Genomic DNA, 25,022 nt, shown 5'->3' on the forward strand with positions numbered 1-25,022 from the left:
AGCGGTGTGCTGGGCTGGACAGTCAGGACTCCTCCACCATATCCTACATGCCATTGTGTACAACAGCAGAACCATCATCACCTATTTAACTCAGCCCAGAGGACAAACTGTTCTCACTCAACTGCAAATTATTTTTTCAATGTTGGATTTTTCTTCTTCCTCTCTATAGAAACCACCTCAGCCCAGGTCCTCTGAATTGGTCATTCAGCCATAACTCACATCACTTGGGACGCTGGTCACTCCAAACACCACCATAATGTTGTCACTCTCTTGCTTTAGGGGTATCAAAAGATACACTGATAACACAGATTTTTAGCACCAGAAATAGTTTGGGGGAACCTATTTTACATCTTGCAGAAAAGAAAATGGGCTCAGATATTGAAAAAGTTATCCAATACCAAAGCATGAGTCAACAGCAATTCTGAAATTAGAAGCTCTCAGACCTAGAGCCTCTCAGGCCATGGACATATTCTTCAATGAATATGTCTAGAACTAGTAAAGAGAAGAGATTCTTGACATGCTTCTATGGAACCTGAAATTCTTTATTCCAGCAAATAAAGGGCCCAGTCTCCACATATTTATTTCATACTACCATATTAATGTGTTCTTTGGGAAAGTCTCATTCTGCCATCAGCCCCCTGCCTCAAGGTACCTCAAAGTAGAGAAAAAATTTTCCTTCTTAACCTTTTACATTCAGTTTTGGGTATTTAGCTGAATGGGTTAACAGTCTTGAGTGTTCCCTCTGGAATTTCATGACCTGTGAGTGTGATGTTTCTATCTGTCACTCTCTCTTGCATTCTCATCTAATCCCAGTGGCCTTGGAAAGTCCAGGAACCAATATATGGAATTCTGAGTAACTTCAGCCTAAACACGTAGAATGCTTGAAATCCAAGAATCACTGGAAATCATCCACTCTAACTAGTATTTGTTCCATTTTACAGATGAGGGAACTGAGGCCTACACCATTTTATTCTCAACTGAATAAGCTTTTCTCCATTGATCCCTCAGCCTCCAAATAATGAATTCCTCCATATTTGTGTTTCTAAGTAAAAAAGTCATCCTAGGTCATGCTTCTCTCTACAGAGCCTCAACTAGGGGAACTATTCCAAAAATATGTTTGTGGATCTGGATTGTATTTACTTCATGCTCTTCATGACTTTGGCCAGTTCCACATGGTTTTATCACGAGCATTGTTTTGGGAAAGAAAATAAAGCAGCCAAAATCCAAATTTTTAATTCATAGGTCTGACACTATCTCTTTGACACATGACCCATAAACTCAGGCAAATATACATTTCACTGACCAACTGCAAAACCTAGGTCACTCTAGGAGGCCTCTTTCAACCTTAGTTTTCTTACCTGCAAAATGGGGATAACATCACTTACTCCTGAGGGAGACGGCAAGAATTATATAAGATAATATACTCAGGCAGTCAGCACTTAGCTGGGTATAGAGTAAGCACTCAATAGTTGGCAGCCATTATTTTATGATTATTATTACCTGCATGGATGTTGCCTTGTTCTATCTGGCTTGCCTTTTTTTAAAATTTTTTTTTTTTTTCAACGTGTATTTATTTTTGGGACAGAGAGAGACAGAGCATGAACGGGGGAGGGGCAGAGAGAGAGGGAGACACAGAATCGGAAACAGGCTCCAGGCTCCGAGCCATCAGCCCAGAGCCTGACGCGGGGCTCGAACTCACGGACCGCGAGATCGTGACCTGGCTGACGTCGGACGCTTAACCGACTGCGCCACCCAGGCGCCCCTGGCTTGCCTTTTTTTAACTGGTTTCCTTGGTCTAACTTAGGCTGTACATGCTACAGTCCAGAAGATCTAAGATGCCTTAAATGAGAGAGAAAAGGGGAACCTCAAAAGCAGTGTTTAACCAAAGTGAGACAATAAAGTGAGGAAAAAGCCAATAGAATGGGAAAAAAGTAATCAAAACAATAGGGTTAGTTTTATACTCTAGGCTATGACAAATTTTATATCGAGGCTGATTCACATCATCAGTGGGCATTACACTGAACCATTTTCTCCATAATAAATTGATAAGATTATCACTTTAATTTATTAAGTAGTCCCAGACTCAGGCAAGTTTGCTTGCCTAGAACATAGCAGGAGTTCAATAAATATTTGAATTAGTGAATGAATGAGAGAATGACCATGCCAAATAAGCAAATACCTATCAAAACTCTGATACAGTTTTATATTTGCTCTTTTGTTTATTTGGCTAAGTAAGGTTTAGAATATTTCTATCTTAACTAGAGGTATCAATCCAAATTTTTTATTAGAGAAAATGTACGATTTTGTATAATCAAAATAAAAGAATTCAAATATATTTTTGGTAATTGATGTGTATTTTCACTTATTCTTGACTCCTGATAGCTTAAAAGCAGCTGTTATGTCAAGTCGAAGTATTAGCTTTTACAATGGTGTAATAAACAGAGCTATAATTCATGTTCATTTGGAAACATTCTTCCCTAGTTATTGGGAGATTTAAAACACATAGATAGCTAAATAATCTATTACTGTTAGTCTCCTTTAAAAAATTTTAAATGAATGGCAACTTATTAAGTAACCAATCAGTAAACGTCTCTAATCAGCCATCTTGGTCACTTAAAGAACAAAATGTGCAATTATTTCAGTTTCTAAGCTGAGAGACCATATTTCCCATGCACATAGGATCATTTGGATCAACTATTGGATCACCTTTCCAGTAGTCAGTCCAATACCTTCATGGACAAGTAGAAAGTTGCTATAGCAACTATGTGTAAGAGAACTCTTTGTGACAATGACCATAATGGGTCCAACCAAAGAAGACATGTAGCCTCATGAGTCTAAAGAGTTCTGTGGCCAGCATGGGAAAAGCAAAGGTAAGAACTCACTAGTGAATTTTATTCGTTGGGCGTGTTGAACTGGCACTAGAAGGTGCCAGGAAGGTACGAATACAAGTCTGATGAAGACGATTTCTGTAGCTGGAATATATAGAGAACTCTTTCCATATATGCTCATGAACTGGCTCCGAAACAAACCCTGGAGAGTTTCACAACCGTTCTCTGCAATGCAGTTTTACAGGTAATAGGTGATAAGCGCCCCAAAAAGAATATACACATGCACGTATATACATATGTATATATTTTATTATTATTCCATTCATTCGGGTGAAATGTATTAAAAAGAAGTGAAAAGTCCGGGTCAGTAGTTTATAGTCACACTACTGGCACGACAGTCTTTCTCAGGTTGAACTTCTGAGGTCATCCTTTATCTTTCTCTTTCCCCCAAATCTACAGGTAAGCTATTCCCAGAGCTGCCTTGCTTATAGGTACTCTGTAAACTGCTTTCCTCGCCCTTCTTTCTCTTTCTTTGGTTTCCTTTCTTCTTTCCTCCCTCCCTCCTTCCTTGTCCCCTTTCTTTCTTTCTTTCTTTTTTCCCCCTAGCTTAGGAACATCAAAATTTGAAAAGAAAAAAACGAAAGCATAAAAATGCTTTACAGTCACAACCAATTCTTTTCAAATAGTTAGCAAACCTGGTCCTCCTCATTTGGACAATTACAACCAAAAGAAGGATCTAGTTTCAAAGCGCAGCTGTTCATTTGAAGTGGGATAGGCATGGTTAATTTTTTCAATGAGAAAATGGTGATGAATGGAATAGAAAATAAAGATATCTTCTAAGCTAGACTAAAGAAAAATATTTTAACTAAGAAGGTCATCAATTTGGAAATATTATCCAGAGAATTTTCCAATCACAGACAAGAGCTTTCAGGAAATCTTAAATGACTACAAATGCAAAGTACGCCTTGGAGACCAGTTTAAATAAAACTCACAGTTGCAAGTTTAAACCATGCAACATTCAAGGCAGAGGAATCTTGGGGAAGCCACTGGATCCCAACGCCTATAATTACCTTCTTTATAAACCACACAGCAATAGTAACAAAGGTCCACTACAATTTTTATGAATACAAGTTTACTGAAGATTGCAATAACATTTCAATTCTTATAACTTCTGAAGATTATTTTACAGACTAAAACAAACAAATGATCTTTAAAACTACATCTGATACTGGTCACACAAGTATGTCCCCTTTGAAAATTCATGGAGCCAAATACAGTTAACTTGTACACTTCTCCGTGCATATGTTATGTTTCAATTTAAAGTTTACTAATTAAAAAGAAGCTATACTGTGTCCTCTCCTTCCTCAGGACATTTTTTTAGATACATATTTTTTTAGGTAATACAAGAACACAAAATTGCATTATCTCCTTCAAAATCTTACCCAAAAAATGTGTAAACTCTTTTAGAATGTTAGTTTTTCTTTTGGGCTTAGTATGCTCAAGTCTTCTGATAGAAAAAAATGCACGCTGTCCTATTTTAACTACCCACTCACATTTAATTCTTCCCATTTCTCTTTACTAATACCTTTCCAAATAAGCGAAGATCACCATTCATTACTAAACACCTTCACTGTTGCTCTATCACTATAACTGGTGTGCTTCTTCTTTTTGAAAGCAGTCTTCCCATTTAGCAAAGGGCATATTCAGCACTTGCTGCCTGCTGATTTGTGGGGTGTATCAATAATGTAGTTAATAAAGAGAGGTTTTGTGGATAACCACCCTGTGTTATAGATTATCTAAGAACTCCTACCTTTTCTCCAACTTGTCTTAAAAATTCATTAAAAATTCATGAATTAAGAAAACATCAGGCATTCTCATTTGTCACTGAAATTACTGACTTTTGAAGTCAGCAATCATTACTGTTGTGTTAAATTATTTATTTTCAAGGAAATAAGAGGGGGAATCTCAAAATGACTTTAAAATCACTGGCCTAGAGAATATCTTTTGAAGAGCCCCTTAAGAGATGCATTTTATACTGGTCACTAGAAAAAATAAATAAAATGGTGACGAACTGAGGTTTTTATTTTTGTGTTTGTTTTTATGTAAACCGTTTTCTTTAGCCAACTGCTGAAAAGCTTCAGATTGCTTTATACTTCCAACCAACAGTGACTGGCATTTACTCTTAGTAAGCAGAAGTTGTCACAAACGACAGAAAGTGATTAGCAATCACTTGCTACACGATGTGAGATGGTCTTAAAACCCCATTTACCCCCTACTGAACCAATATCTTAGCTCATTCTAGAGAACACGAACGAGTATTTCTCCAGCAACTAACATACGTGAAAATATGAGCCGTAGCTCTGTAGAATGCAACAAATTTGGTCACAAAGGAAAATGAAAGCAAGCACCCTAATACCAACTCAAGACACTTTAGTTGGAGAAAAACAGCCTGCATCCCATAACATTTTATGATACCAAATGAGATGCAGGCAATGTAATTTCACTTATGTGATTCACTTACAAGCAATGCAAATGCAATCTTGCTGATTACATTGAAAACAAAAGACTGAATCTGCTTATTTATAGAGCAGACCAAGAGTCATGCAAAAATCATGCTACCCACCCCCCACCCACGAATATGGAACAAAAAGAAAATGATCGGCCTGAAGACCTTTTCATCTCCACAGAAAGAAAAATGATGTTAACAGTGAACCCCGAGTTGACCCAATATGCTTAATAATGTGGCTTCTTGGTGCCCTCAATAGAAAACAAGGTCAACTGCGTGAGTAATCGTTTGCTGAGGTATTCAACCCACATGCAAACAATGTCCAGAGTTTTATTTGTTTTACAGAAGTGTTCAGTAAGTACTTGCATCTATGTTTAATTTTAAACCTTCACTGGTCTGTGGGTGTGTGTGCCTGTTTACACACACACGTATCTGTATACAGACAATAGGGATGTATAATTTCTACAGTGAAATGAAGCCTGCTACAACAATATAGTCACTAGCTGGACTCCTCACAATGCATATTTTATGAACTTCTCTGCCTAGTGAGTTGATCATTCCAGAACTACTAATTTTAATCATCACCAAAAACTGGAGCTTTTATTAGAAAATTTTCCTATTATGAAGTTCAACAGTTAGAGCTCAGTGTGAAAGTTGCTGCCAAATACCATCGCTGCACCTCCCAGGAAAGCAACAGAGCTGGAAGAATTCTACTTTCTGTGATGCTCAGTTTTTAAAGATCTAACAGGTACTTCTGGCTCACCACCAGCAACTGAACCAATGCCCAGCTGTCAGCCATCATACCAACATCCTGGGCATTTGGCTAGAGTCTTATTGAGAGTAAAATCTGTGGCACCCTGAGCAAGGAGGATCATCGCCAGAGCCAACTTGGGCGCAGCTGCGGTTTCAACATAAAGAAGTTTAGTGTGATACCTCACACCTGCCACAGAGAGCATTTCCAAGAGGCAAACTGCATGTGGCTGGAAATGCTCCTTGTGGAGTGACTCGTGGCCATAGGGTTTCTCAATCTTAATGACGAAGACACACTTCAATGGTCTCCCAAGTGATGCCAACACCGATTATGGATAACAGGAGCAATTTTCTGTGCAATAACACCACTGTTCTTTGGTCAGAAACATCATTTCCAAATAGTAGCCTCTGAGAACTTGTCAAAAATGGAGTTACCCTTGATCTTTGATACTCAGCCACAGTCAGGTCTCAAAACAGTACTCAAACTGAACTTTGTAAAATTCATTGCTTTGAAGCATCCAAATTTCCATCTTTGTGTCTCCAAATGGAAAAGACCTAAAAGCATATAGCTTTGCTCATTTCCACATAGCACAAGCAGTAGGCCTTGAAACCATTTAACTTGTTTGGAATGTGACCCATTATCCAAGTCCACCGCACATGGTTACACACTTCTCAGCTCCTGCATCCTAGCAAAAATGCAATTGTTTCCCAAGTGTGTATAGTCCCTGAGTAGGAAATGGCAGTGGTTTCTGGAGCCCTGGGATCCAGAAGTTGCTGCCAAATTTGAGAGGAGCCAAGGGACATGAGAGTGATAAAAACAGGAGGAAACATTATAAAATGAAAGTGAAGTGTGATCCCCCAGGGCAGAAAATAGCTGCTCCCGTTTAATTTATACTGCTTCCCATCATAGGGTGCCTCCTACAGGGAGCCTACCTTGTTTCATGTTTGGGACAAGAGTCAGACCTAAAGATACTCTGACTATCTTGGGGTACCCAAGATATTCCTTTTTATTAAGAAATAAAATTGGGGGGTGCCTGGGTGGCTCAGTCAGTTGGGCGTCCAACTTCAGCTCAGGTCTCTACTTAAAGGTTCCTATATTTAAATTCTGGCTTTGGGAGCACCTGGGTGGCTCAGTCGGTTGAGCGTCCAACTTCAGCTCAGGTCATGATCTCACAGTCTGTGAGTTCGAGCCCCGCGTCGGGCTCTGTGCTGACAGCTCAGAGCCTGGAGACTGTTTCGGATTCTGTGTCTCCCTCTCTGTCTTCCCCCCCCCCCATTCATGCTCTGTCCCTCTCTGTCTCAAAAATAAATAAACATTAAAAAAATTTTTTTAATAAAAAAATTAAAAAAAAATAAAATTGGAAAGCAATTTAAATGACTTAATTGTCAGATGAAAAAGACTTCATTTCAGACATGTTCTTGAGGAAATTCTCCCTCGCTTCTCCTACTCAGTTAAAATTTATTATCTGCCTTGTAAGTTTTTAAGCACTTTCTGCTCAGTAGGGCCATAAAGACTGTACCTGCAAACCACCAGTTGTGTGTGACCTTGATCAGGTCGCTCAACCTCTCTGAGTCACCAACTGGCCATATGTAAAATTCTCCACACGTTATTCCCTCACAGTGAGCACAGCATATACAAGTATACAAAAATACAACCAGATACACTATTAATAATAATGCACACGTGATTACTTCATTAAGTATTATTTAATTCGGGTGCATCTGATTGACTCCCGAAATAGGCAAAACACCCCTAGCAAACAACAATGGGTAGCTTACAGTTCTACACTGTTCTAACTGCTAGACACAACAAGACATTTATTCAACAGTAACTATTTATTTATTATAGCAGACCTATGCCATGTACTGGGAATAAAACAATTAGGTGAAACAGCCACTATCCCAACCCACCTTGCTACTTCCAGTAAATACTCATTGATTGACTCATTAAATGAAACCATTTTCAGTGACACCCAACTTCCCCCAGACTCCCCACTCTCTTCTTGCTCATTTCCTCCCTACCTGTAGTGGTTTCCAAGGCTTCCATCATGGCAAAAAGCTCTTTGCCTTATGCCAGTATTTTAAAGGTTCTCATTTCCAAAAAAAAAAAAGGTTTCGAGGACTATAGAATCACAAAAGAGACCTCAGCCACTTAGTGTCAAAATATGAGAGCTACCAGGGCACCTGGGTGGCTCAGTTAGATAACCATTGGATTTTGGGTTTCAGCTCAGGTTGTGTTCTCACAGTTCATGAGATTAAGCCCAGAGTCAGACTACCTGCTGACAGCATGGAGCCTGCTTGGAATTCTCCTCTCTCTCTGCATCCTCCCCCTCTTGCATGTGTATTCTCCCTCTCTCTCTCTCTCTCTCCCTCTGTCTCCCAAAATAAATAAATAAACTTTAAAAAAAATATGAGAGCTACCAACAAACATCCCTCAGATATTGATGAGTGAATGACAGCAGGTGCCAGGGGCATCTTCAGGGAACTGTAAGGAGGAATGCTGAAGCAATTAAGTTTGGCAATAACTAGCCCATGGGCCAGTATTGCAATTGCAGGAATGACTCTCTAAAGATGATGGGAAGATTTTAAGTTCAGAGAGAATCTACCAGGAAGACAAAATTACGTAAATACATATTGAGGACTGTTCATTAATCTGTCAAAGATGTATTTCATTACTGAGCCCTTGGGCACTGCAGAGGATTCAAGATCAGCCAGTATCAGCCCTGCCCTGACAAAGCTTCTAGTCTGGGAAGAGAAATAATGATATCTTGACCATCTCTTTATACCTGCAAATGTAAATTTCAAAATGGAGGTAATGGGAGTTGTAATGTTTGCAGACTTAAGCCATGTGATACCGTGTAAGGCTGTTCTTTTGATTTTTCTCCCACATGCTTGTCCTGAGACTAGGTTATAAGAAACAAGTGGAAACAAGAGATGTTATGACACTCTCTGACCCTGACAACAGGAAAGTTGCCTCTTTTTTTTCTATTTCTTACTCTTTCCCCCAAATCTTATGGTTCTTTCCCTGGGTTATATGGACAACAAAGATACACATCATTAAGTTATTTCATATTTTTAATGGCTTCCCCCAATTCACTGCAAGTAGTTGTTCCCTGACTTTGCCTGCCCTCAGCCTCACGTGTACATGTCTACTTAAGCTTATGAACCGCGTCTCTGGGTGCACCACACCTCATCCTCCCCAGCTTCCCTGGAAGGTGTTCTCCCTCTGATAATGACGCTGCTAACACCAATACAAGCCAACACGCTGACAGAACCTACTGTGTCCCAGGAAATGTTCTAGGTACTGTACATAATCAACTGAGTTAGCATCCATGACAGCTTATAGTACCTGTGAGATGGGTACTTATTTTTCCCCTCATTTACAGATGAGATTAGGTAGGGATTAGGTAGCTTCTCCAGAACCACACAGCCAGTAAAAAGCAGACCATGACTCAACCCTTGACAGAATTGGTTCTAGAGTCCACACTCTTTCTAAACACTACACTCTATTGCTTCTCTATCTCCTCAGATGGTGAAGCTTAGGAATATATTCCAGACCCTTAGGCATTTATTCTCAAACTAATCATTAAAGCCTCGTGTGTTAAACCTGACTACATGTTCTTAATTTATGGAGTATTCATACTATTTTACAAATATACCCAGGAGACCAAAACAGGGGAGAATGGTAGAAACAAATCCACCCTATTCTATGTGCAGCGAACACATTCATGGCCCCCTAATCTGACTCTGCACGTGAGCACACGAGATACATAAATCTGAGCAGATTGGTTGTTCATATAAACAATTCAAAGCCTTATCATGCCTCTCTGAACTGACTCCAATTCATCAAAAATGTAGGAGCAGGTTATATATGGTACCCTCCATTAACTAAAAGACACCAATAAATTTCCAAAATGTAGGACTCAGCACCAAAAAAATATCTCCATGTGTGCATCTGGGTGGAGAAATCCCCACATATATTGCAGAATTCCATGCAGCCGCGTCTCCTCTGTGCAGTCTGGATCATGCATAATGCAACAGCACAACTGCTAACAGCAGGCGCGCACCAGATAATTTACACTTGTTTTTATGGACACGAGGAACTGATCTTTGAAGCTGTCCCTAATGAGATTCCGCTTGGCCCTAACAGCATCCTGAGAGAGTGTTCCGGTTTTCTACTTGGCATCCGGTGCATATTTATAATGCAGAATACAAGCTCATTTAAATTGCACATGTGGATTTTGGTGTCTTCCCTATTTTCAAGAAAGATTTTCATATACTAAGGAGCACTGACTCCTCAATTACTAAACCATACTTTACCTAAACAATGTCACTGCCAGTCACTACAGGTACTTATCAAAGAGGCAGGTCCATCAAAGGGCTTCTATCTACAAGGCGAAAAGTTCCCCCAATTCTAGTTGAGCTCTCAAAGTCCAGAAACTCCAGTAGGTCTTCAGCCAAATGGCATCTCCAAAAAACCTAATTGCACAACACCTTCCTCAGGAGACACAGTCATGGAAACAGTCAGGGAAAAAAACCTGAAGTTGGTCACCTAAGTTAAAAACTTCCTGCCCCAAAGTGCTTGCCACCCAAGCCTCCTTTTCTTCTTATCTCCTCTCTTTTAAGCTCTGCTCCACATAAAATTTTTCCTTAAGCTTGGTACTTTATGCAGGGCTTTTTGAATCACTTGGTTTCCAAGAGGTTTATAGTTTAGTCACCCATGATCAGAGCTCCACTGTATTCTTAGAGTTTCGCTTGTTTTCCCTTCCACCAAATTTTCAAAAAGGTTTTCAACTGCTACGTAACACCAATGGTGAGAGGATGGTGTTATCTGTACTTAACCCAAAACACAGATTTCTGTCAAAATAGTTAGTCTAGAAGAGCTTATTAATAATTAAGTTTATCACATCAAAAAAAAAAGTTGCTACAAAACATCCGAGTACAGAATAAAACTAGTTGGTCTTATGCAAAATGCATGGTTCCCATGATAACAGATGACCCGTTTTCATGGTCCTCATTTCATGTCAACTCCACATATTAGGGGCAGTTGTCAGTCAGACTCCTGATGATCAGACTGAAGTATATCCTAATTAATTTTACGGTTCTATCCAATAACTGTTGACTCCAAATAGGATCAATGAACGAGCACTTGATAAAGGAGTTAAAACAATATACTTTCTGATGCCTCAGGGTTTAGAGAACAATATATGAAACCCAGATCTTTCAGGTCAAGTTGAAAGTGAAACTGATGTTTTTCCTATGTTAGAAATGAGAATTTACTACTGTCAGTGTAAATGTCAGTGGAAGGCAGGACAGATTATATAGCATTAGTGTGGGAGTAACAGAAATACTCACTCTGAGCTTCATCCAGCTCCACCTTGAAAAAAACATGGGAGACTTATAGAAGTTACCCTTTTTAAAGCCAAATATATGGTCAAGTCTAAATAGATGCTCTCAAAATGAACGGATGATGACAAAGGAGCACCAACTTCCCGGAGAAGCACATACTAAAGGAGTACTGAATCCTTGCAAGCTCAACTTGCGCTCATTCATTCAACAGGTATTTGGAGAGTATAGAGAATGTGTCTAGTACTGTGGTAGGGGCTCTCAAGAGAAGCAGACAAAAATAAAATAAAACTAAAAAGACAGAGTAGCTGCTTTCATAGCCCACTGGAAGACAGTCATTTCACAAATAATTTAAAAATACATTTATGACAAGTGAGGCCAAGGAAAAGCATTACTTGTAGGTACTCTAAATACAGATCTTTCTCAACTTATAATGGGGCTACCTCCCAGTAAACCTATCATAAGTTGGAAAAAGTTAAATACATCTAACCTGTGGAGTATCATAGCTTAGCCTAGCCCACCTAAACTATACTCACAACACTTAAATTAATTAGCCTACAGTTGGGCAAAGTCATCCAACAGAAAGCCTATTTCATAATAAAGTGTTGACTATCTCATGCAATTTACTGAATACTATACTGAAAGTGAAAAACAGTATGGTTGTGTGGGTAAAGGATGTTGTGAGTGTATTATTGGTTGTTGATTTTCATGACTGCATCTTGACTGGGAGCTGTGGCTGCCACGGCCCAGCATCGCCAGAGAGGATCGAATCATGAATTGCTAGCCCAGGAAAAGATCCAAATTCAAATACAGTTTCTAATGAGTATCGCTTTTGCACCATGGTAAAGTCGAAAAATCCCACGTTGACCCGCTGGAAGTCAGGGATTATATAAAGGCTCACGTAATCCAGAGAGAGGGCAAGGGCTCCCCTAAAGGAGTGAGGAAGGAGGAGGAAAGAAAGAGCATTTAGGGAGGAGGTTCTGTTGACATCATTCTGAACCTCCAAGTGCAAGGCAGTGGACCAGCCTGCTGTTCTCCCCACACCTCTCAGTACCTCTCACTTGGAAAACATAAAAAATAAAAAATCCAAGAGGTGTGCCTAGAAAGCTGGCTTTACAACGTGTCTTCCCTTCAACGTCAATACCGAAAACAGACAGGATCGAAGACCTTGGGAAAAATCGGTGGACAGATCACCAAAGTTGGCACTAACTGCTGCCAAATGTCTGGCTGGCACCAGTATACAGACTAAATTGGCCATAAAAACCTCACTGTAGTCCTTGCTCCTCTCAAAGGAAATCATTTCGTGATTCACAATGAGGCTTACCCAGAGGCCAGTCTTAGGGGGAGGCCTTGAATTTTGAGCTTAACTCAATTGCACGGTTTAGGGCAAGAGTTTCATGTTTCAGATGTGCAGTCAGGTAATCTGATCCCATCAGACTTTTAATGGCTTCTAAAAAATCCAAAGTGTTAAATCCTTTTCCCAGCCTCCCTCAGCGCAGTCTGAGGGTGTTTTTCCCCCAACCTCCATTCTCTGCACCCTCCCCCGTCTCTTAGTTTTCATACTCAAACTGTTACTAAGTCTGAGACACTAATTTAATACACATTTCTTAATCCTAAAGTCTGATTGTAATCTGTGTGCTAAAAGAGTGCACACATACCTAATGTACTCCCTTTAAAAAGCACTGAGAGAAAATAAAAGGATAATGGAAGTGGAATATGTAGAAACGGTGCTTTATTTCAGAAACAACACTATTACAGTGATTCCTTATAAGCCTGGGGAGAACATTCTCTGGTTCTGGGAAAACTCAAGGCAGCAGACCCAAGTAAATTCCACAGCTCCAGTAAAGGCACATCTCTTAGACTCACACTGTCTAAGGCAGCATGCAGGGAGCTGAGATAAGAGTTTAGTAAGTCTGTGCCCCTGGCTATCAGTAGGTTCACACAGACTCAATCCCTCCCTCCCAGTGTGGGAATCCCTAGGGAGACAGCACAGGCCCTAAAAACTTGAGAAGCAGAAGGAAATGGAAACAAAAACAAAAAATACAAACTTCTGAACAAGAATAAAACAGACACACCACATTTAACGGCATCGACAAGAGTTATGGTAATAATGGCTCACGTGCCACCATTAAGACTCTGCGGAAGCTGAAGGGTTAATGCTGGGGATGCGGTCATGACGTCATGATGAACAATATTATTGATACTAATAGCTACCATGCATTGAGCATTGAGATGCTGTGCTAAGTGTTTCACGAAGCACTAAGCATCATCTGATACAAACTTCACTATTACCTAGTGAAGCATATATTACTATGATCCCCACGGTAAAGCTAAGGCACTAGTGGCAGAGAATACACCCAAGCACATGCAAGGGGCATGGGGGTGGAGAGACAGACTGGAATCTGGACACACTGGGGTTTTTTTTTGGGGGGGGGAGGGCGGCTTTTCAAATGATTTCATTTTTTAAATATTTTTAAATGTGCCTAGATTTCTGCTGAGTAACACTCTCCTCCTGAGTTCTCCCCTCCAAAATACGTGTGTTCCTTCTTCCCTCTCTCATGTTCCTCTGTTTACAGCTTTATTAAGATATTAAGTCCAGCAGTGGCTCCTGCAGCCTGTGGTACAGCACCTCGCAAAACAGCACTGTTTGTTTATAAGGTGACACAACTTCCCGCAGAGTGTGGGGGCATGACTAAAATCCACTAATGGCCAGAAAGCTCATTTTAATTCTACACTTAACAAAATAAACACCTCATAAAGGCAGGTAAGCAGAAGCTACTTTTCACTCTGGACTGCTTTGTCTTAATAACCTTTGAAAGGAAGGAACCGACTGTGGGGAACGGGCTCTCGCACACGCAAAATACAATTATGGCGCAAAGAGACTGTGATAAAAGCAAAGCCCCTCATGTAAAGTTAAATTATTTTTTTCCTTAAAAGGGGGCTACCTCTCACAACCAGAGATCATTGCTAAATTGCAAAGGTTCTTTCTCTGCAAATTCTGGCTCCGTTAGTGGGATCTACAAGCCTGTCTCAAAAAAACAGGGCATTTGATTTCCCTGAAACCAATTCCCCAAAGGGCTGATTTCCCCCCCTCTTTTGTCCACAGAAAATGAAGTTCCATTCACATGTTGGAGGAAATATTTCAAAACATTCCCTTTTTCCTCAAAGTGCAGAATTTATGGTAACAGATAATTAACAACAAATGACAAACAATCTGAGCAGTAAAGGTCCCAGTTTGGTTGCCAAGATGATGGTATCAAATTCCAAGATAAACAGTGGAGCGTGCCGGCTGCCATTAACGCGGAGGGGTCGAGATGGAGAGATGCAAAACAGACGAGGCATCCACCACCAAGGGGCACAATGTGGAGCAAACAACCTCCCACAGGGTTATTATTCCCCTTCCGAATTCTCAGGAGTGTCACGGGTGTGGGGGTAGGACGGGGCTCACTCCACTGCACCGAACAGATACCCAGGCCTTTATATTTCACATGGGGAAAACATTAGATGCTTCTTTCAACGGCATGATGGAAAAATGAGGGCTTAAAATCCTATAGGAGTTAACACCTCCTTCCTCGCTTTTTCTTCCCAAACATCTGCCCTCCCCATCTTCTTTTCTTTAAATCTGTGGAGTCAAAATAGGTTTCAATATTACCAGTTGTGCCCACAATGTGAGGGTTAAGAACAAACTGAAAACAAGTTAACCTGTAAAAGTCAGAATCTGAGCACAACATATGGTAAGTCTCCTAAGATACTAACAGACGGCCAACCTTGGGAAATCGCAATTTCAGATATTCTTAGATTTCTCAAAAGCCAGTTTATAGTTCGTTATTTGTCAAATGGCTTTTTTCTAAAACTATTGAAATACAAACCTAAAGTCTGATTTACCTAAAAGGACCTAACAAATCGTTCCCTCTCAGAGATCAAAACAGGTCAATGTGTCAAAAATTGCCATTCGGATCCTTTCGAGGGCTGGATTCATTCATATGTGGGGTGGGCAGACACACTCCAGAAAGCAAAAGTGCAATTTGTCTTATCTCCCTATTGACTGATGTTTAGGGATGCTGACACTCTCCTGGTATCACAGTCAAGCCCAAGGCCAGGAACATCATAATTGCAAGAATGAGTTATGATCTAATGAATATATCTGCTAGTCTGTCTGTCTCTTTCTCTCTCCCTTCCTCTCTCTCTCTGTCTCCTTCACACCTACTCCCATTTCTCCTCTTCTCCATAAAACACACATCTCCTCATTATATTCCTTGCCCACCCAAGCAGGACCAGTATGCAAAAGTTGGTAACATTTTTAAAAATGGAGTATGTTAAATATAAGGAAAGACCAAGGGCAATGAGTATATTTGTGATTTCAAAAAGAAAGTATCTAATACAGTCTGATAGGCTTCTGTAGTTATCTTTGAAGTCCTAAGGCAGAGCAAAATGAAACAAAAAGAGGAGTATGTTCCAAAACTCAGAACTAAAATAGAGCTAGTATACTGTCTATGTCATAGCAAAAGGCTAAATCAGGAAATTAAGGAAACATGCTTAGCTGGTGGAAGACTTAATTTTTTTCTTGATTTCGGTTTCAAGTCTTTGTGCAAAACACATTTTAAACTAAGTGTGCAATATGTAAACGGTTTGAAACTTGGTCTGTGGCCCAAATACCTAAAACCAAATACCACAAGTAAGCCACTTTTCTTAGCCAATCAGTATAAATGCCAAAATAGCCCACCGCAAGATGGGAAAAGATATTTTTCCAATCCAAGAATTATCAAATCTTTGAGCTGGAAGGTTTCAGAGGCTCTCTGCACAAAGACATAAATGGGCTTGAGTAGAGTCTGTGTCACGGCAATCTTTCAAGGAAGCCACTACCAAAAGAGGAACCAAGAATGGTTTAATTCTCACTTGGAATTTTAAAGTTCAATAATATCAAGTACTGAACATTTACCTGTTTGCTTTATTAATGGCACTAGCTTTTCTTTCTCTTTTCTTTTTTCAACTGCTGTGAAGAGCTTTACTACTTAATATAAAACTGCACAAAAATTTAAACCCACTAGAGGGGCTTATATTCTTGATTTGTGGTAAAAGAAGAAAATACGAAAAGCCTGCAAAAATGCATTTTCTTATGTACATTTTACCCTTCTACAGGGACAGAAATTGAAGGAAAAAAAAACCTTCAAAGCAAAATAGAATAAAAATATGCAGACCCAAATACTGCAAGGGCCAATAAATCCAACAGAGTTTCCTCTTTGCAGAGTTAGTGTTTCTACACAAAGCCTCCAAGTGTACTTCTGCATTAAAGAAAAAAAAAAAGGCAGACTAACATGGTGGTCTGCAAAAGGGTGGTGGTTTTGTCCATACTGATAGTGAAATAACAGTCCAATCATGCCAGGATGGCTACTGAAACATCTAGTTTGCAGCAGGCAGTGGAAGTCTAAAAGGGAATAAAATATGGAAGAACAGAGCTGAAGAAAAACTGAAAAGGAAGAAAAACAAGCTGATGAACAGATCTTTGGAGACGCAGCAAGCTCATTTTCCTTTTTAGAAATAATTCAGAATGACCTAGAATTCGCTATACAACACATGGTAGATTCAGTGACATTGGTTTTGCTTCGATATCTTGAAATCTACACAGTCATAAGCTCTAAAATCTCAGAATTAAAATTAAATATGTCTCAAATACAGACTCCCTATTGCATAACTTCCTGGTTAGCCATTTTGTATGCTTGTCTCAAAACATCTCCATGAAGGAAGTTTAAAAAAAAATAAATAACAAAACCTGTACTTAGAGCAGGAGACAGATTCAATCCGTAAAGAGAGGTGATCTGGTGGTTTCCCAGTTTCAGGATGTGTCTATCCATTGTGGCCACACTTTCCCTTTGAATCTTTCTTTATCTCTATAAATGGAAGTATTTCAGAATTTAAAAACCAAGTAGATGGGATCGACTTTGTCAAAATTCTTTACCCTCCCCGAAAGTCAAGAAACCAAAAAACATACAAAAAATACTACCTAGTTATACAACATACAACCAGGTTCTAAGAACAAATCCATATGGACAAAAAAAAAAAAAAAAACTATCTAATTTTAGGATGCCTTTTTAATGCTTGAATGCAAACAAAGAAATCTACAGAACAAGAAAAAAGTCAGCTCTAAAATGAAGTCAAACTGTCACGGACCACAAGACCAGTACCCTCAGGGAGTATATAAGAAAAAGAACTTATTTTTGAAAAGAAATGAGAGAGGAAAAGAAAAATACTCTGTGTTTACATAGGAGTGCAAACGAAAAGGGCCATTCAGCATCTCCACGATGAATTTCAGATTGAAAACATTAACAAAAATTATGGCCATGCTAATGTGCAGGCCAGTGATAAATCTCTAATGAGAACGAGTGGCTTACCATGAGAAAAAAATGTTTAGAATTTTTTTTTTTCAAACAGCTAATGCAGCCCAGCTCCAGAGCAAAGGATGAATTTCTACCTTGTTTGTCAAGTACAGTTTCACAGAGCCCCAGACATTCATTCATTCACTGATAATACTCTTCCTCTGGGGTGAGTGTTAGCGGGTCATGTCTCTTCTCCCTCTCCACCATATCCCCATGATGCCTCACTATTATATCCTTTTCCTACAGAATACTACTAATGATGAGGGATTTATGTTCTTAATTCCAAACAGACCTAAAGAAAAGAAACAGAAGAAATCTGAAGCTGCCAGACCAGAGTAGGAGACAATGACGCCAAAGGGCATCAAGTCCTGAAATTAAGAGAAGCCCAATGTACTATATGACCATAGATTTAATTAGTGACCAAGGCAGGACTACCATATAAGTTCCCTGAAGTACTATCAAGTAGTCCACTACTGCAAGCTATTTCTTTACAAAAGTGAACCTGAAAATACTAGACAAACTTCCCTTCAGGTATAGGATGAAAAAGGAAGCGGCATCTTTGACACCTGCCCCCACCTTCCCACACATGTGCAAGTTGAATCATACTGAACAAATAAACAGCCTTTGGTCAATTCCTTGATTATAACATAAAATAAAGCAAGTGCCACTCAAAGAAGGTGGACCCAAAGAAAGTAGAAGATTTACATTTGTGTCAGCTTTTAGTGCAAATCTTGCAGACAAAGCAGAAGGACCTGTAGACACATTACATTTTTATCATTCTTAAAAAAGTGTTTTTCTCAAAAAAGCATACATCGTTGTTATAAAAATGAGTCAAACCACATACAAGCATATAAAATAAAAAGCGAAAGGTCTTTACCCACTACTCCCTCCCCCAATTCATTCCCTAAATAATCACCAGTAACACTGGTGTTCCTTTCTACATACTTGTATATTTTTTTTAACCAAAAGGCACCGTTTCATAATTCCCTCCTATAACTTTGTTTTTGCATCTAAGGATGCCTAACATGGACCTGAAATAAACAGTTACTTCCCACCACAAAACATGGAACTTCAGATCACACAAACAAACAAAATCCTATAAGAATTGAGAATGGAATCACCAAGATACCCTAAAAGCTTCAGGTCATTTTTGACTCACAACGTCCAAACAAATACTGACAAGTACTATACAATGCAATATAGCAAAAAGAACACAAGTTGGACTTGTCAGATTTTATACAACCAAGAATCTTTGGAAAGGAAGATGTTAAAGCGTATCTCATGTTCACCAGTTTGACACAAGACCATACAGACAAGATCATAAATATTATCACAGCATCTAGTTATCCATTGTTATCTTTCAGGCACTATATGTCATATGCTTTATCTCACTTAATATTCACAACTGTCTTAAAGGGTCGTTCGACCCATTTTACAGACAACAAGACTCAGTCATTTGTCCATCATCACTCACCAAACTAGTAACTGGCAGGATCAACACTTGTATATAGATTTCTGGTCTCAGACCACATCCTCAGCTATTATGTGAACATTGTCTTCATTCCCTAGCCAAAGCTCTGGCCCTTTGCACTCAATCCTGATTATAGTTAATTCTTGATGCTCCTGTGTTAACCACAACCATAGGTGAGGAGCCTAAGACATTGATGAGGGTACAAGAACCTGAGAACAGGCAAAGAGGAAGAAGGCCACAGTGATTTCACAGAGAATAACCAGGCAACACTCAGTTCACTGGATTCCTTCTCCCCTTACGACTGTCACTCCCAAGGAGTAACTGGAAGTTAAGTGAGGTAATCCTAGGTTGTGTATAACCTTGACAGGCACCAAGAAGTCAGAACACCTGCCAACCCTGATAGCCAAATATCCCATTCAGAAAAGTTTGCTGGGAATGATTCCTTGAGGAAGATAGGACAAAACTTACCAGTGACTTTCTTATTTATTCACTTATTTTTACTCCACTGATTTTCAAAATGAATTGAGACAGCTTAGAACAAAAAAAATGCAGACTCAGTAAAACAATCAGTAAAAACAGCTAAACAAATAATGAGTATTAACTATGTACTAAGAACTCCTCTAGGAATTTCACAAGTAATAACTGCTTTAACCTTCACAGCAACCTTTTGAGATAGGCACTATTTTTATCATCCACATTTCACAAATGGAAAAAGAAAACACAGAGAACTTAATACATTTGCCCACAGTTGGTTACACAGCTAGTAAGTGGTGCAAACCAGGTTTTAAATCTAACAATCATATTCCACTAGAGATGTCAAACACCATACTACGCTGCCTCCCAAAAACAAGTGTAAAAGAACATGAGCAGAGTGATATTCCAGGGGTGTTGACAACTGAAGACAAAGACACGCAAAGTGACTAAAACTGAAAATAAAATATGATGTGAGCTTCCTAGCAACCAAGCCTTATAGACAAAGGTGAAGAATTAACCTCAGTAGGGTGACCAACCCTCCTGGTTAGCACAGCACTAACGGGTCTCCCAAAATACAAGACTTTCAGTGCAAAAGCTGAGATGGCTGAATACCCTCCTAAAAAAGTTTTATAATATCTTATTGGGCCTCAGATAATTAAAAATATACAAAATTCTTATGATGCTTTCAAACCTACATTGGTTCCTTCAGCGCCTCCTCCCACCAACATTAAAAATACTAAATACTGAATGATTTTCTCAACATTCTGCCTGGGATGTTGAGGAATTGTAGGGATGTGTGGGATTGAAGAAAATAATGGAGGGATTGTAGAAAAATGAAGTTCTGTTAATTGTTGGTTTTCAATCATCACATCTAATACTACATTCAAGAATCTGAGTAAGAGGGGCACACAAATTCTTGGCTAAATTCTGCCCTGTCAACTCTAGCTGCACTTTAATATTCTTTCCCAAGGTCACATAGGATTGCTTTCTTTAAAAAAATCTTCCTTGAGATATTACCATTTGCAAAAAGCACAGACGGACCTAGAGGTATTACGCTAAGTATAAGTATAAGTCAGACAGAGAAAGACAAATACCATACGATTTCATATATACATATATATGTATATAATATATGTATATATATTATATATATATATAGAGAGAGAGAGAGAGAGGGAGAGGGAGGGACTCTAAAAAGCAAAACAAAATCATAAACAAAAGCAGAAACAGACCCAGAAATATAAAGAATAAACTGATGGTTGCCAGAAGGGAGAGGGGTGGGGGATGGGCAAAACGGGTGCAGGTGAGTGGGAGATCCAGGCTTCCAGTTATGGAATGAATAAGTCATGGGGATGAAAGTAGAGCACAGGAAATATAGTCAATGGTGTTGTAATAGTATTGTACAGTAACAGATGGTAGCTACACTTGTGGTGAGCATAGCATAAGGTATAGAGTTGTCAAATCAGTATGTTGTACACCTGAAACGAATGTAACATTGTGTGTCAACTATACTTCAATTAAAAAAAAAAAAATCTTCCCTATGTCACAGGCAGAGATGCAGGCCAGTGGTTCTTAGAAAGCTTGGTGACAGCCTCGTCAGAACTCACAGGAGAAACCAAATCAAGACCAAGTAGTAAATCTCCTCAAGTCACTTGAAACAATAGCTTTGAAATCAGTGATGATCTTGATGGAGATGGGAAACAAGTCTTATGTATCCCCCCTATAGCAACCCCTTGCAAATAAATGTTGTGTTAACAGCAATCTTAATCTCAGTATGTCAGAGCTAAAAAGATCCATAGCTATCATTTAGTGCAAATGTGTACAGATAAGTAAACTGAGGCATGGAGAAGAAAACTAAATTGCCAAGGGTGGGTCACAAAATTGACGTCAGACTACCTGAATTAAATGGGAAGTGAGAGATTCCTTAATTAAGGCCAAAAAAAAAAAAAAAAAAAACCCATGGTTTGTGTGAAAGAAAACAACAGACCATTTAAGGGACCAGAATTGGAATTCCAGTTCAGGTGATCCATTACAGGTCTTCATGGACCTCAGTTGCAAATGAAAAAGGAAAGGAAACATTTTAAGGATCCCATGCAAAATAATCCACAACTATTCAAGTGGAAAAGACAATGTATCTTCGGGGAAAAGGAACAAGCCTCTGCCATGACATGTTGAAAATTTCAGAAAAAAATGAAGGAATTTTAGACTAAGTATTTTATGGATATTTTCCAGACAATATAAGTTTCTATTTAGAATAAGCCCACTTTTTTAATATAAAAGAAATGTAACACGATCACATGTACCCGAGAGACCTGCATGCCTAGACTGTGCTAGGGCACCAAGCAAGGAAAAGTCAAGCCAAGGAAAAAGTGAGCCAGCAGCTTCACGTACACTCACACCTTCGTACAAACACTCAAAACGTTAAGAAAGAACAGAAAAATTCCAATGAAAAGCTCCAAATCTAAGTCACAATATCTCATCTCAATGCACAGTCAAATCAATGGATCGCTCAATCAACCCATCAATCAGTGTTTCTGAACAACTGTTACACGCTCTCAATCATTGCTTTTAGGAAACGAATAAGGGAGACAGAGATAATGATGCAGGTGATATGGGCTGAAATAACGACCAGGGGTGTTGTGTTGGGAAGGGGGGGCACAGTCAGTATGGACTAGGAGACATAAAAGAGGTTTTACAGATGCAGAGAGGCCTGAACTGGCTCGAGGTATTTGATGAGCAGAACATAAATGTGAGTGTCTCAGCCATGAGAAGCGATGAAAGCAATGGCACCAAGAAGGAGAGGCCCAAGGTGTGCTCAGGTGACCATGAAGCAACTTACATGGCTGGAACAAAGGGTTCAGGTGGGATGCCCTCAGCAGGTGATAAAGGTGAAAAGGCAAGTGTCCTCTATTCCAAGGTGGGATGTCCAGTAAAAGGGCTACACAGCTATCCAGGCTACAACTACAAAACCCATTTCGCAAGTGAAAAAAAGTTTCAAAAAAGGTATAATTTGATCCTTGGAATTTCTCATGGCTAGATCTAAGCAGATTAGTTCTAAGGTTACATGCTTTTTTAATATCTCTGTTCATTCACAGTTCACCAGCAGAATCTTATGGTCATGGATGAGTAAAGACTTAAGGTGATATTCCCTATCAGGCATCTTCCAAGGAATTGGAGGCAAAACATACTTTCTTCTGCCTGAAAGGAACAGAATCCACAAAGTTCTTTGTGATTCTTTAATACAAAATGTCACACGAGCAGAACAGAGCTAAAGGTATCCTAAGTCCAGCTTGCACAAATTCTATAACATATTTGAAGAAAAAGAAATCATTAGGAGCAGAAGAATAAAAGGAAAATTTTGAAATGAACCGAGTTATTGTTCAGAAAAGCCATTTTAACAAAGGAAAATCTTATTCACCTTAAAAACTTTTCCTTAATATCATGTTAACAAATCCTTCATCATCATGAATATATTCTGATTTAAAGAAAGTATAAAATTCTTCAAAGATAGTTTAGCACTAACCATTTCCAAGGATTTCTTTCTCTTTTTCTTTTTTCCAGAAATCCCATTATAGGTAATTGAGTGGCTCTACAGAATATACTTGCAAAGTAACATCTTAGTATTTGCACTAATACCCAGGCAGTCAAGAAAGATCTTTTTGTTTGGCTAGTGTTTCTAAACTAAGGGGGGGGGGGGGAGAGGTATGTTAATGTGTTCTGTATGTGTGTGGGGGGGGAGGGGGGCCCTACTATTTTTCAAATGCTCCAATAAAACAAATGCTAAAAAAAGAGCTTGTGACTTAGGCCCCAAGTTCAGTTCTGCCAGGAATGGAAAAAACAGTCAACAGAGCTCTAACCTCCTTTCTCTCTTGACTATACAATGGTTTTCAAAGAGGTTTAGTCCTACTATGAAAGACTCACGTTAAGACACTGGAAGGGTCTAATAGAGAATGAACACCAGGCATTGAATAAACCAGGGAGATGATGACCTTTTGCCCCTTCTGATGAGAGCCCAGCACATCCTGTAGCAAAGGAAGAGAAACAAGCTGGTATGCACCAGGTGCTGCAAAACCCTTGCCTCTGGGTTTCTCCCACACTCTGTTCCTTAAACAGTTTAAAACTGAAACATGACTTAAATAGTATTAGGGAGCGAGAGAAAAGTACAATTCCTGGAACCGACTGCTCCACTGTCCCTTAATCCTTTGTTCTCCATATTGTTGGAGTCCTGCAGCATGCAGCACACGTTCCACCAGCAACAGGCAAGACAATGGATTTAGCAGTGGCTGGACAATTAGTCCCAATTAGGCCTATTTCTCAGCTGAATGTAAAGGGGTAGTGGGGTGAGGTGTGGGGGGAAAAACTACAGAAATTTTAAAGAAATATTTCATCATGGAGGCAAACAATGCAACGTGAAGCAAATTGAACCAGGGGTCAGAAGACTCTGCCAAAAGTCACTGTGTGGCAGTAGGCAAATACCTTAACCTCTCTGTTGTCCACAAAATGTGGGCAACCAACCACCACCCCTTAGATCTGACGATCTCAAGTCAAATTATGGTTGAAAGTCCTCTGAAAACTGAAAAGGTTACACAGATGTAGAGTATTCCTCTGAGCTGTACTTGGAACCACAGATACCAATCTGTTTTACGAATCACATAACTTTTATTCTCCCTGACAGAAGTCATTAGTGACTTTCTTATTTTACTTCTATTTTCTTGACTGATAATTTTTTTTTGGTTCACGAGTGATACTTACATATGTACATGTGGCGGCTGGAATCTGCTCTGGTTGATGTTGTAGTGTGTGAATGCCTGGGTGGGGTTTGAGCTGTACTCATCCACCGTTATGGTAACTTTGCCTTGAGAAGGAATCCCATGAGCCATCCTTCCTCCCTATAGGCATGAGCAATTCACAACTTTCCGGAGCAAAGGATGGAAGCAGGCATGGTGTGTTTCAGCCAACCGCTGAACCCAAGGATCTACACATCAATACCACTGTGCGTTTCTGAAAAAAAAAAAAAAAATTATAAAATGAGAACAAAGAAAAAGAAGATGTTTAAGAAATGTCAGCTAGGACACCGGGATGTGCAATTGGCTCAAGAAAAATCTTAATATGTGTTGTTGCCTCGTGGATACAACCTTTTCCAACCCTCACCCTGCAGGTACTTCAGAGTGGACACTGCAGTCCATCTAACACTGCTGGCTGCTAGCAAATCACTTCAGCGGTGTTCAAACTAAGATTTCCTCTTTAATTATAATTATGGCACTTAACATGAA

General features: G+C 39.4%; 1 protein-coding gene across 1 annotated transcript in view; it reads right to left on the bottom strand.

The window, feature by feature from the left end:
• The window catches only part of MPPED2 (metallophosphoesterase domain containing 2), a 173,305-nt gene that overhangs the window by 142,739 nt on the left and 5,544 nt on the right, over positions 1–25,022 (bottom strand). Inside the window, exon 2 of the mRNA XM_030333602.1 lies at positions 24,502–24,750. Within this exon, the coding sequence (XP_030189462.1) occupies positions 24,502–24,629 (128 nt within the window). The 5' untranslated portion in view covers positions 24,630–24,750. The remainder of the gene's footprint in view (positions 1–24,501; positions 24,751–25,022) is intronic.

This window comes from Lynx canadensis, chromosome D1 (genome assembly GCF_007474595.2).
Source record: "Lynx canadensis isolate LIC74 chromosome D1, mLynCan4.pri.v2, whole genome shotgun sequence".
NCBI lineage: Eukaryota > Metazoa > Chordata > Mammalia > Carnivora > Felidae > Lynx > Lynx canadensis.